Source organism: Grammomys surdaster, unplaced genomic scaffold (assembly GCF_004785775.1).
Source record: "Grammomys surdaster isolate TR1022 unplaced genomic scaffold, NIH_TR_1.0 1130, whole genome shotgun sequence".
NCBI lineage: Eukaryota > Metazoa > Chordata > Mammalia > Rodentia > Muridae > Grammomys > Grammomys surdaster.
In genome coordinates this window covers 129,544-143,201 of record NW_021605549.1, presented here as the reverse complement: position 1 = coordinate 143,201, position 13,658 = coordinate 129,544, and the positions used below count along the sequence as shown (strand labels likewise).

The following is a 13,658-nucleotide window of genomic DNA, read 5'->3' as shown; positions in this document are numbered from 1 at the left end:
GAGAGGGAGAGGGAGAGGGAGAGGGAGAGGGAGGGAGAATGGATGAGGATAAATTCCCACATACCTGGAACTCAGTCTCTAGCTCTGCCTCTGGAGTGCTGGTAGTACAGGCACACATCATTGTGCCTGGCCATAAAGATTTTATTTTTAATCTGAAAATTTCTAAATTCTTGACTTGACTGATCTTACGTATTCCAGGAAAAGAGAACCCACACTCCAAAGGTAGGAATTTGAGGGAGGAAAGGAAGGGAAAGTAAGTTTGTAGGGAAAGATAAAGAAAAGTCAGATAGGCAGCTGCTTACTTCTGAGCCACAGAATTTAGTTCAAATGACTAATTAATACTCACTGAAGATAATTGAGATATTGGATTTATAATAACTTCAGATACCCTTAGGAGGCAAAGAGGAATTTCTCAGTAGGTGTAAAAAGTAAAACCCAAATGAAAAGGAATTTGCTCAAGATTGGACTCGAACTCACTACTCTAATCATCAGAAGTATTTACCCTGTTCTTTCTCTCCAGATGAACAGCATAAGCCTGCTGGAGTGCCCGCTACTGCCAAACCCTCTGTGGCTTTTAACATCCGCACTTCTAAGGACCCAGAGCATGAAGGGTGTAATCTCTCCCTTGGTGACAGCAAACTCTTAGAAAACTGTGGCTTCAACATGACAGCCAAAACCTTCTTCATCATTCATGGATGGACGGTGAGCCCAGGAGGGGGCTCTGCAGCTTTATATAAGTTTTGATTTCTTTTGTTTTGGTCAATTAAAAAGAATAGTGGTGCTTCCAGATTCCAAACCCTCTCCCCCTCTTTCCTTGTGGGCTGCTTGTATTTCGGACAGCTGTGAAGAATGTAATGGGCGCTTCTCAGAGGGGGTAATCTGGACTCAGCAGGGTGGCATTTAGGGCTGGCATGCCATGGACTTTCAGAAAGTGGTTCTCTTGAGGCTGGCAGCCCAGCTCCCCCAGCTATGAAGGAGTGCTAATTATGCTTAATTACATTGGCCAACCACTGCCTGGAGGGGGCCCATCCTACTCCAAGAGCAGGGCTGAACTGAAGCAAGTAACTGGCTCAGAGAATTGGAGGGGCCAGCTGGCCTGGTTGGCTGGCTTCTCTTGGCATGCTGCCCTCCTGTTTGCATAGAGATGGCCCCGTTTAAAGGCACTGGGCTCTTTATGTGCCCTAGCTGAGCAATTTCCATTGAAAGGCCCATGACAAACTTCAACAAAAAAGAGCTTTAACACTCAGCTTCAGAAACTCTTGGCCAGCAAGGGATTTGTTCATTCATATAATGACAGTCTGTAGGAAAAGGGCACTATTAAGTGAACAGGTTTCTGCCTAGACTAATTGGGAGGGGACGTTCTTCCGCTTAATGATGAGAAATTCATATCCGTTACATTCTTGCTGGGTCTTTAGATCTACTGTCAACAGTTGAGGTCGGACTTGGGAGTTGGGAGGGTAGGAGTCTACTTTCCTATAAAGTGAATGAAGAGAAGACTGAGGGCCTGTCTGTCTGTCTGTCTTCATCCCTTGGGACACGAGTGGAATCTCACATTTGAATTTCTCTAAGGTCCTCCTATCAAAATGCAAATACTAACCGCCTGCAGCTTACAAATGGGGAGCATTCCAGAAAGTTCTTTTGTAATGTGTTTGGAACTTGGAATGGTAGTTTCCCATAGAAGGAAGTTGTAAATAGTGTTTGGGTTCCCAGGCTAAGCACAGAAAATCTATTTATTTGATAATGTACGTGTGGATAGGTTTATAACTGCTTCTAGTCACCATGTATAATGTTGCTTCTGTGGGAAAAATGCGTTCTGAGTTCTAATTTGGGATTCCAGGGGTGGATTTTTCTTACTCTGGGGTCAAGAGGATGGCAGAGATGGGTTGTGGGAAGGAATCATTTGTTAACTTGTGTGACAGTACCTCCCAGCATCTCAGAGGGAGGAGCTAATTCTCCTAGGCAACCTTTTCCAGCTCTTTGAAGGATGGACCAGGCTACTTGCCTGACAGAGGGAGGGATTCAGACTAACATCACGTCATTATCCATCACTACCAATACCTATGTAAGAGAGAATAGCACAGTAGACCACAGCACAGCGCCTGTGAACATTGTGATGGGAAACTGGGGATACGAAAAGCAGAGGAGGGGGAGAAGCATCAAGCCTTTCTGCCTTTGGCTGACTTGCACATGTTCAAGTCCTCCTTTCCTTGGTTGCCTATGTGAAGGATCAGATGTGGCGAGGATCATGGGATGTCTGAAGTCCAGAAGGAGAATGAACAGGAAAATAACCACTCTGTTCTCTTTGCAGATGAGTGGTATGTTTGAAACCTGGCTGTATAAGCTTGTATCAGCCCTGCAGACGAGAGAGAAAGATGCTAACGTAGTGGTAGTTGACTGGCTGCCCCTGGCTCACCAGCTGTACACGGATGCAGTCAATAACACCAGGGTGGTGGGGCAGAGAATAGCTGGGATGCTTGACTGGCTGAAGGTAAGCAGAGATGAAAGGGTGGCATCTCCTTAGGAAATGCAGAGCACACGTTGTTACTGCAAACTTCGATTATGATCAAAATCTTTAGCGTTACAGTTTGCTAAATTAAAGCACTGCACAAACTATCTCAAAGTCCACATCAGAGCCTTTTAATTATTCATAGATCTTTGGATTCTTCTGTTATCTTTTTTTTTTGCTATATAAAAAAAATGCTTGCGGGCGATGAGTTCTTGATCTTAGAAGCCGATGCCCTCAGGGCACTTGAGAGAGGCCAGGAGTCAGGGAAGATGGATGCTCTTGGCTTTGGAGGGTGGCTGTGCTATGGGATGGCAAGGGGGCTGCTTCAAGTAGATCAGCCACTGCATTGTTTGAAATAGTGTGTGCAAAACAGATCTTGAGGTCTTAATTTACTGTTTATAAGCTAACCGCTAGCCTGAGACTGGTAGACTTAACAGGGATAGAGCATTTCCAGCCTGGTTCTCCTCTCACCTGCGAGTCTTATGAGTCCTGGCAGCATCCTGGGTAAGAATTGTAAGCGGCAATTCTTTGCTCTGACAAGCTTTAGAGAGTGTTTTCTGAGCCACAGGTCAGAACCGCACCTCAGCATTCCCCCAACCAAGATGAGTACTCTGGAAGGGGACACTGTACATAGGAGACCAGGTAGCTTTAAGGTGAGCAGTCAGAAGCTCTTGGGGGCAGAGTAGCGGTCAAAGCCGAGGGATACAGGCAGGTTGCAGGTCACTGCAGTCATAGCTGGCATTTTGGTCTGCAGTAGGTATGGTATCTTTTATCTCTACACTGATACATCTGTGTCCTGTAAATTCTGCCCCAAAGAAAGGAAGCCATTCTTTGCTTGCAGAGGAAGGTCAGGCATGTCACCTGTAGTTATATCTTCCACCCTACTGCCTGGGTTTCAAACCACACCAAGTCCTTTAGAAGCCTCTGCCCTGCTGGACCATCCATATTGCCTGCCAGAAACACTAGTAAAGCTGCAGAGAGTTTTAGGACTCCACAACCCTTCTTTGATCACAATGGACTTGTTGAATTGTTAACCCTGGAGCCTCAGGATTACACTCTTTAGCTTCTACTCTTTGATGGTTTTCTGCAGGAAAAGGAAGAATTTTCTCTTGGAAATGTTCACTTGATTGGCTACAGCCTTGGAGCACACGTGGCTGGATACGCTGGCAACTTTGTGAATGGAACAGTGGGCAGGATCACTGGTAAGATCCGCTTCCACCGCTTGTGTGTGTGTGTGTGTATGTGTGTGTATGTGTGTGTATATATGTATATATAAAAATATATGTGTGTATGTATATGTGTGCATATGTAAAAATATATGTATATATGTATCTATGTGTATATATGTATGTATATATAAATATATATGTATATATATATTTGTGTGTGTATATATGTATGTATATATAAATATATATATCTATGTTTGTGTGTGTATATATGTATATATATATAAATATATATGTATATATGTATCTACATATGTGGATATATGTATATATAAATATAAGTATATATGCATATATGTATCTATATTTGTATAAGTATGTGTATCTGTATATATGTGTGTATATATGTGTGTATATATGTATATATATGAGTTGTGTTAGCCATGTCTTTCTGACTTTCTCCTTCCTGGGAGAAATTCAAGGTGGGGAACTACCAAGGTCCTTGATAATAGGGAACATAGCTTGGAAACCTCTGGTCTAGTCCGTGGTGAGGAAACAGGCAGAGATGTGACAACCTGCTCAGGGCCAGATAGCCAAGAGCTACAGAGCAGGAGCCAAAGGGCCCTGAGCTGGCTTCCAAGCTTCTGAGTGTTTGGATTTGGTTTCCACCCTTGAGATTCCAGAGAGTTGAGAAAGGAGCGGGTGGTAGAGTCTACTTTGAATCTTGTCAGCTGACACCTTCGTTTCAGTGTTAAGGTTGTTTATCAGTGACAGTTATCTGTGCATTGAGTTTTGTAATTAAAGAGACTTTTCTGATACTGGTATCCAGGTACTCAATAGAAAATGATTTTTTTTCTGTATTGAAAATTGAATTTTTAATGCTTGAACTTGGACTAAATGACTCAATGATTAGGGAAAATGTCAAAGATCCTTTATCCAGTTTTTGGGGGGCCATCTGTCAGGTACACAAGAGCTTCCTCCACACTAACATTGTTGGTAAATTTGTCGCCCTGACCTTTTTCTCCTGCCAGCATTCCTTCGCAGGCTTTCATCCCTAGCTGGGGCTTGAACTGTCCAAAGGAGACCACGATTGTGTGGCCAGAGCCAGGTCAGCCGGAGGCAAACTGCAGCACACATGTGGTCTCTACCAGGATCAAGGCCCGATGTGTCCTTGGTAACAAGGACAAACCAAAGATTTTTGCTTTTCCCTCAGACAGAAGATAGGGCTAGCAAGAGAGCTTCCCAGTTCTTTTTGCTTGTTTGGGTGGTAGCTGCTGAGGAGAAGGCCTCTTGTCTGTGGCCAGCTGGGGAGCTGGCAGGGTGTTCATCAGTGCCACATGCAGCAGCTCTCATGTCTGGAGAGCAGGCCCTTCCCTCCAGCCTCTCTGTGGAGCAGGGGCTGGGCCTCTGTCCAGTTGATGCCGCACACGGGTGTAAGTATCTGAGGGCGATAGCCTGTCTCTTCTCTTCTCATGTAGACGTGAGTGATAAGAGGTTAGAGACCACAGCTTGTGTGTGGTTCTCAGGGCAGTGATACCACTGGGCAAAGACCACGGATGTCCTTAGCTCGGGGCCTATAAGAGATTTGAATCCCAGGCTTGCTTGGCTCGAGGGTGTGGGTTTTGCAGGAGTTTGACCTTCTACAGCTTCAGACAGCAATCTGTGGTGCAGAGGGAAGAGGTCATGCATTCCTAACTGAATCAGCAAGAGCCAAGCAGGTAGATTCCTTTAAGAGTATGACCAAGGTATGTGTGCATCCTGGGCACGCTATAGGATAGACGCTGTATAATGTCCAATCTTCAAACATATGATTCTTCCTCCATGATATCTCTAAGCCACACAGTAACCTTGCAGCTTTCACAGATGGGGGAAGGAGGACCGGGTGATTAAACAATGAGCCCAATATCTTGCACAATATTTAGTAGCAGATCTGGGATTCAGGCCAGGTTACTAGGTTGCAGGGCCTGCCCTTAGCTACTATCTAAAAATATAGATAAAATATATAATAATAATAAAAAAATCCCAGATCATGTCACTTCCCGCCTTAGCTTGTGGGCCAGGGATGTGTGTCACATGGTCCGAGCAGGGAGCTGGCTCAGTCTGGGTAGGTGAAGGCCCCACACTGGCCTGTGAGGCCCCCTCAGCTGTCGGCATTCCTCCAGCCCAGCTTCGTTTCCATGGAGTTGGCTGTCTGGTGGGGACCTTTGTTTGCACCAAGCAAAGAGCCCCTCTCTCGTATTGGTTGTGAGGCATAATGTTCTTCTTCTCTCTTTTCCCCTTCGGTGCACATGGTGAGAGGCAGGGAGCCACTTCTGTGTTATACTGTGGCCTTGCAGCCTATCAAATAGGACATTGTGGACTATCCTGGAAGGGCACATTTTAATGCCATCTTTCTTTTGGTCCTGGGCTAGGGTTGAGCCCTAAGTAGCCTGGGATCCCTTTCTGCTGGGGGTAGCCCATAAAATCATCCAAACCCCTAACTTTTTGGTTTTAGCCTCTACACCTTTCCATGAGCCGTGAGTCTGTTCAGTCTAGAAAGCAGCTCTGCCTGTCCTAAGGTTACCTTCTCATGTGTGTCCAGTGAACTCACTATCTCCTTGTCCTGGATCTGGAGAACATGGTTCCATTACCGATTGCCTCTTTCCAAGACATGGATTTGCTGGGTGTTATGACACTTGCTTTTATCCCAGCAGAAGCAGGTAGATCTCCGAGTTCAAGACCAGTGTGGTTTACACAGTGAGCTCTACAAGAGTGTGGGGCATTCGGCTGGACAGAGGCCAGTTCCCTGCTGCAGAGAGGTGGGGGTGGGGGTTTGCATGTGACACTGATTAGCATTCTGCCAGCTCCCTAGGCTTTTGTCTTAGAAAAACCAAATCAAAATAAACAACACAAAACAAATGTCGTGGGTTTTTGGCCATATCACCCCCAGGCATTGGTGTCTCTAGACTAGGGTCTCTTAGTCTGGGAAGTGCTGTTATGTGAGGCCCATGGAGACTTGGGGTACATGTGTATGCATATGTGTATATTGTATGTGTGTGTGTCAGGGCCATGTGGCACATTTTAGGATGTTTATCAGCATTCTCTGGCCTGTCCTCAGTAGATGTTGCTACTTCTCCTACCCACGAGTGCCATAAACAAACATTTCTTCTGAAATCAATCAAATGTTTCTCGGTGACAAAAGCACTTCCCCGGGGTCATTGTTCAGGATAAAATAGGGCCCATAATCTTATTGCTTAACTCTTTCCACTTTTTTTTTTTTCATCTGTAGAGCAATGAGCCTTCCCGTTTTGGACAAATTCAGTTCGTACAATTACAGCTTGATAATAAAAAATACAGACACGTTCTTAATCTCTTAGTTTTTTACATGAGCTGCATAAATCGAGGCCCAAGGTTCTACTCCATATGTGATCCTGAACAATAGGGAAAATTCTCAGTGTCTGGTCCACAAGCCTCTGACTTTTAGGGTCATCTGGAGAGCAGTCTACATTTTTGGGGGTTGTATGCCAGCCCTACCCATTGAACTCTCTGGGGACCAGGAAATCAGAAATCTACACTTATGCTTGTGTGTGTGGGGGGGTCACATTCATTGTTTTTTTTTTTTTTTAAAGAAAACAATGTTGCTATGTTTGTATAGTTCAGAATGAGAAGACAGTGTTAAGTCTCACCCTGTTGTGAACTCTTGACCAGTTTCCTCCCCATATGCTCTCCTGATACATCTGCATGCAGATAACTACTTGCTTGCTTGGCTGTCTTTCCAGGGTTTTTTGGTTTTTTGTTTTGTTTTGTTTTTTGTTTTTGTTTGTTTGTTTTTTTTAAGAGCTACATGGCAGACTCAGTTTTCAGCAAGTTTCTTCATATGATCTGAGCAGCCCAGAGTGGGAAAACCAGCTTCCCGAGTCGAGCATCTTTCATGTTCAACACAGAGGGTGGAGAGGCAAAGAGTCTTTTTTACCAGCATAGTGAGGTCCTGGCTTTTAGTTTCTCACTGTGTTGAGTTTTAGAGATGATTTTTTCTGCTCAGCCATCCCTGGGCCTGGGCCCCAACCTGCCCTAGGAAGGACAAGAATGAGTCCAAATACAAGGCAACCAATCCAGGGCAGAGAGAGTTCTGCTGTGGAAGGTGCCTAGGGCCAAATGTCTAGGATGGGTGGATGGCTTGGGTCAGGGGCTGAGTGTATTCTAGAACTGATGTAGTTTTTATTTATTCCCTGTGCTCCCCCAGAACTGACAGCAGGGTAAACCTTGTGGTTAGTTTATCAGGTTGGCTGAGGCACTGGGATATGCGGGGGGCTTCAGGAAAAAAAGAAAAGCTGATTCTCTGATTATTTATAGGATGCAGATCTGGTGCTGGGATCTTGATCAATCACATATGGGTTCCTATTTTTTTCCAGGCTGGCTGCATCAGGATTTGGCTACTGGGCTTAGAGAGCATCTCCATTCAGCATACTTGGGCTCTACGTCAGGACTCAGCGCCTTGGTGCTTCTGACTAAGTTCACTTTGGCTTTCTCTGCTGCAGGTCTGGATCCCGCTGGACCCATGTTTGAAGGGGTGGACATCAACAGGAGGCTGTCCCCGGACGATGCAGACTTTGTGGATGTCTTGCACACCTACACGCTGTCCTTTGGCTTGAGCATTGGAATTCGGATGCCTGTGGGTCACATTGACATCTATCCCAATGGTGGTGACTTCCAGCCAGGCTGTGGATTCGATGATGTCATCGGATCTTTTGCATCTGGAAGTGAGTCTCTATGTATCTGTCTCGTGTTGGATTCACTCTATCCATTTTGTGAGTCAGCCAGAGCTGTTAGTGGGGCTAACAGAGTTCAGTTCATCACTCCTGTCTTGTCCCATAGTGGGGAGGCACACTGCTCGCCTGTTAACAACACTCACCTGCTAACAAATCGCAGTTGTTATTGATTAATTTCCTTTGTTTCCTTGAGACAGAGTCTCATTATGTAACCCTGGCTGGCCTGGGACTTGAAATGTAGGCCAGGTTGGATTCAAACTTACAGAGGTCTGCCGCCCACTGCCTTCTGAGTTAGAAATATGTGTCAGCATGCCCAGCATTTATGTCTGGTATTTCTACTCAGACAGTGATTCTACCATAGAGCTGCTCTCCCCCCCCCCCCCTCTGATTTGTTGGTTGTGTTTTTTTTTTCTGAGACTAGATCTCTATGTAGTCTCTGTTGTACTGGAGCTTGCTATGTAGAGTAGGCTGGCCTCAAACTCACAGAGGTTCTCCTATCTTTCTGCCTTGGAGTGTTGGGAATAAAGGAATGTGCCACCACTCCTGGTGGATAGCCTTCTGTTGATGCCCATTCCTTCAAACACGAGTCCTGCAGGATCCAGATCACTCTTAGTGTACGAACTCTCTTCTATTTCTTGGAGTAAATACTGTTTGCCTTCTCTCACAGAGTGGACAGTTAGGGTTGCAATGGTCTTCAGTTCCTCTGTATCTTAGTAGGAGCTTGGTTGGAATACCACTGAGCCTAAGTTAAGAATTGCACACTGCTGGCCTTAACAAACCTAACCACCACTGATGAGTATATATTGATTACTGACTGAGTGGTGGTTCATCCAACGTGTTCTCTGTCCCGTGTTTCCTCAGCGGTCTCAGAGATGGTGAAATGTGAGCACGAGCGAGCTGTACACCTCTTTGTCGATTCTCTGGTGAATCAGGACAAGCCGAGCTTTGCCTTCCAGTGCACAAACTCTAGCCGCTTCAAAAAGGGGATCTGCCTCAGCTGCCGGAAGAACCGTTGTAATAACATTGGCTACAATGCCAAGAAAATGAGAAAGAAGAGGAATAGCAAAATGTATTTAAAAACTCGGGCTGGCATGCCTTTCAGAGGTAACTTACCTTCCGGCTCCCAAGTGCTCCTTAGCCTTTTTCTTCTTTTATACTTTCTTGCAGAGCAGAGCGTGTAGTAGCAGCCCAGGGGAGCTGTGGTCTACTTAGCTATAGCAAGTTATTGCAAAAGTCAGATCACATTATGGATGCCCTAGTAAAGTGGCTCCATAGAAACCCAGGGTATGGACCCTTTTGTGATATAAACACTACCCCATAATCATCGGTATCAACATCTTAAAAATTCTACCTCGTGTTTAGTTTTTCAAAGCATGTTCATGTTCAGCAGATGTGAAACAATGTACACAGATAGTTGAAACAATATTTTCTTCTTTTATAACCTGTTTACAATAGTTTGTAAAACAGCATTTTATATGGGAAGACCTTGAGACTCAGAGGTTTTACACCTTGGTCCTTAATCCAGTGTCACACAGTAGGAAATCAATAGCTCCAAATCTCTGAACATCTGACTGCCAAGATCAGGGTACTTCTTCAGCGATTTCTTACCCTTTCAGGCAGAGCAAGACCAGAGCCAGGCTGAGACTAGCCTGACCAGAGCCAGGCTGAGACTAGCCTGGCCCAGCAGGATGTTTGTCTCTAACATTCAGTGTGCTGTATGACTCTGGAGCTGCAAGCAAGGCTCACAGGGGTCTCTCTTATTGTCTCTGCAGTTTACCATTATCAGCTGAAAGTTCACATGTTCTCTTACAAGAACAGCGGGGACATTCAGCCCACCCTCTACATTACCCTGTATGGTAGCAATGCAGACTCGCAGAACCTGCCCTTGGAAATGTAAGTGTGAGACTTCTGGGCAACTCTGATTCATGAAGAAGAACCAGTTAGCCTGAGATTTGTCAAGTGCAGGAGAGTCAAGTCAGCTTGCCCGGGGGAGGAGCGGGGTGGTTCGAGCTGGCATCTATATCTTCTCTTTCCTCTCTCCTACTGTGTGTTCTCTTTCAAGTCCTTGACTCAGAGGGTTTCAGGGAGGGAAGCTCCTGAGATGAATCAGCTGTGTGAGAAACTGCTGGATCAGCTGCCCAGAAACTGCTGTTTCATCTCAGGCAACGCCTGACACCTGGGGCTTTAGGGGATTTGAACTCTAATGTCATTCCTGGGACTTCTGTAGTGGTCATCTGTGGGAGGGATGTGTAGACATCTGTAGAGATTGGTTAAATTCCCGCCACTCACAAAGCATCCTCCTGCCAAGTGATGCTGGCATTGTGAAGGAATATCAGAGCTGGGTGTGGTGGTGCAGCCTGTAATCTCAGCAGCTGGAAGGCTGTGGCAGGAAACTTGCGAGTTCCAGGCCAACCTGAAAAAATACAGTGAGACCTTGTCAGCAAACAAACCATAAGGAATAAGAAAGGAAGGAAGGCCACTAGAGTCATACTTGTAAGGTTCCAGTCTTGCTGAAAGACAAGGCTAGACTATCTACAATTGATAGCTTGAGGTGGCAAGGCAGCCTATGCAAATTCGGAGAGGAGGGAGGGGGAAGGGAGGGAGAGAGTGAGACCATAGCCTCTGAGCTGAGGGACAGCATGCTTGCCTTAGGGAGGTGACTTGGTGTTTTCTGTTTGCTGCCATTCCCTGGTACTGTCCCTTAGGAGTTAGTGGCACAAAGGGAGAGCTGCTCGGGGATGGTTTTGATAAGAAGTCGGGCTCTTTGGGCAGAGTTATCTGTCATGTGGAGTACAGCTCAGCTCCGTGGGCATGTCATGGTACATGGTCCTGTGAAGTGGGGACACGGAGGGTGTGAGGTGGGTAGTTTCCCAAGCGGGGGTGGAATGAGGTAAGCCTTGCTCTCTACCTTGCAGAGTGGAGAAGATTGAGCTGAATGCCACAAACACCTTCCTGGTCTACACTGAGAAGGACTTGGGCGATCTCTTGAAGATCAGACTTACCTGGGAGAGGATATCCCGTTCCTGGTACAACCTGTGGAATGAGTTTCGCAGCTACCTGTCTCAACCCAGCAACCCCTCAAGGGAGCTGTACATCCGACGAGTTCGTGTCAAGTCTGGGGAAACCCAGCGAAAGTAAGTGTTCCTGTCCTTGTTGGTCTGCGTGAGAGGAGAGCACCAGGCCCTTCCCCATTTCCTCTTTGCTCAAGTAATATGCAGAGGCACCGGCAAAACTTCAACTAACTGTGCAAGGACAATTATTTCCAGAAAAGGGCTTCTGGAAACTATTGTACATCTTATGTCCTGATCACAGCCCTCAGGAGCAGGGGATGGGCAAGGGCTGTCTGGAGTTCAGGGCTTGTTCTATGTGTCAAGTCTTGTGTCAGTCTTGAGGAAGTGGACTTTCCCTGGACAGGGCTCTCTGAGTGTGCTGAGTTGAGGCGCAGGGTGGAGCATCTGGGTCCACAGGTGATGTCTTCCACAGAACCTGCCTACACAGAGCTCACTTTTCAGGGCATTGTCATGTCTCCTCCAGAGGCTCCAAGTCACATTTGGGGTTGTAATTTCCACTAGCAGAGAGCTTTCTGTGCTGGGCCAGCTGGCAGCCTCTCACATCTTTGAATGCCATAGTGGGAGATTCAGACCTTTATATGGCAACTCTTGTTACTGCGCCGTGACTCTGCCAAGGAAGGCTCAAAGGCAGTGAAGCCCCAGAGACCTTCCTCAGCAGAGGAGGGCTTTCTTCTCTCGCCTCTGCAGTGACCACCATCAGCCTCAGGTTGGGGAAAGCTGGCTGCCTCCTCTTTGTCTTTCTTCTGGCATTGTCTCCATAATTCTTCCAGTGTCTGTCCATTGTCCTTGGCCAGGCTGCCAGCAAAGGGAGTGAATTGGCACACTGGAAAGGGAGTGAATCCTTCCTTGAGTTTCTGGTCTAGGAACCTGGGATTGGCTATGTTTTGAGTGGAGAGCTATAAGTACCCAGCCTGTGCTCTCCATAATTGTGGCTGTTCTACTCCCCTGCACTCTTTAAGTGCAGCCTGCGCTGACAGGTGTGGTAGCAGAAGCACAATGATTATAGTAAGATATTTCAGACATAGTAATCACTCATTATTGAGACCTAACAAATACAAGCAATTTTTCAAATATAGGATTTCACAAGTCAAATGTCACAGAAACACTTGGAGACAATTCTGTACCCCTCCCTCTGCTCACACCCTCCCTTCTTACAGAGCAGAAGGAAAGTTTTGCATTAATTAACTAACGGTAATGTATTTCCTTCCTTTATGTTTTTACACCCATTAGTACTTCTACTTATACCCATTAGCAGCGTATAGAGTTGATTTAGATGCGTCTAGATTTTCCATAATCGGACATACTGTTTTATGAGCTGGTCTTAAACATACAGATGTTGTCTGTGGAATTTATCCAATAATGTTAGATGTGGTTTATTGATACTTAACTCTCCAAAGTGGTTGGACCAGTTTTCAATCTTGGCTCTAGAGTGACAGCTTCCCTCTTCTCTTCCTCGCTCACAGTGGGACACTGTTTCTGTTCTGTGAGATGGGAACAGGTCTCATGGCATTGTATTAATTCACATTTTCTGACCATGAACGAGATAAGCTATCTTTTTTTATATATAAGTTTATAAACATGTAGGCTTAAACTCCCCAGGAAAGGTCTAGACTATGTCTTTTTTCCCCTGTCTCAGCATCTGAGTGAAATGTCCAAATAGTGCCAGTCATCAGTGTGGTAATCACATTACCAAGGTTCTTGTGGTACAGCCACAAACTATTGTGAAATGATGATTGGCAGGCCTTTGATTCTTTCTTATGCTTTTGACTGTCCATGTGCTGAACTTTTTTTTTTTAAGATTTAAAATTTAAATTTTAAATTATGTGTGTGTGTGTGTGTGTGTGTATGTATGTGTGTATCTGCACATGAGTGCAGATACTCCCAGAGTCCAGAAGACAACATTGAATTCTCTGGGGTTGGAATTACAGGTAGTTGTGAGCCACTTGACCTGGGTGCTGAGGACAGAAGTCTGTCTTCTTTAAGTGCAGCCTGTGCTCCCAACTGTTGAGTAATTGCTCCGCTCCAGACCTTTGATTTTGGTGTGTAGTTGAGTTCCAAATGCTCTTGTCAGTGGATGTTTCATAGCTCTGTCCTAAAGGGACCTTGAATCTGGTGGGAAGGCTGACCAATCATTTCAAAACCCTAGAGCAGTTTCAGTCACACA

At 45.7% G+C, this 13,658-nt stretch overlaps 1 protein-coding gene across 2 annotated transcripts in view; it reads left to right on the top strand.

Moving 5' to 3' along the window:
- Positions 1–13,658, top strand: part of Lipg (lipase G, endothelial type) — a 21,172-nt gene that overhangs the window by 3,466 nt on the left and 4,048 nt on the right. Inside the window, exons 2-8 of one of the 2 annotated variants that reach the window (XM_028783463.1) lie at positions 521–702; positions 2,309–2,488; positions 3,597–3,708; positions 8,193–8,414; positions 9,285–9,527; positions 10,196–10,316; positions 11,339–11,557. In XM_028783463.1, the coding sequence (XP_028639296.1) occupies positions 521–702; positions 2,309–2,488; positions 3,597–3,708; positions 8,193–8,414; positions 9,285–9,527; positions 10,196–10,316; positions 11,339–11,557 (1,279 nt within the window). Of the gene's footprint in view, positions 1–520; positions 703–1,591; positions 2,489–3,596; positions 3,709–8,192; positions 8,415–9,284; positions 9,528–10,195; positions 10,317–11,338; positions 11,558–13,658 lie in introns of those variants that run through there. The other variant, XM_028783461.1, reaches the window with a different exon arrangement.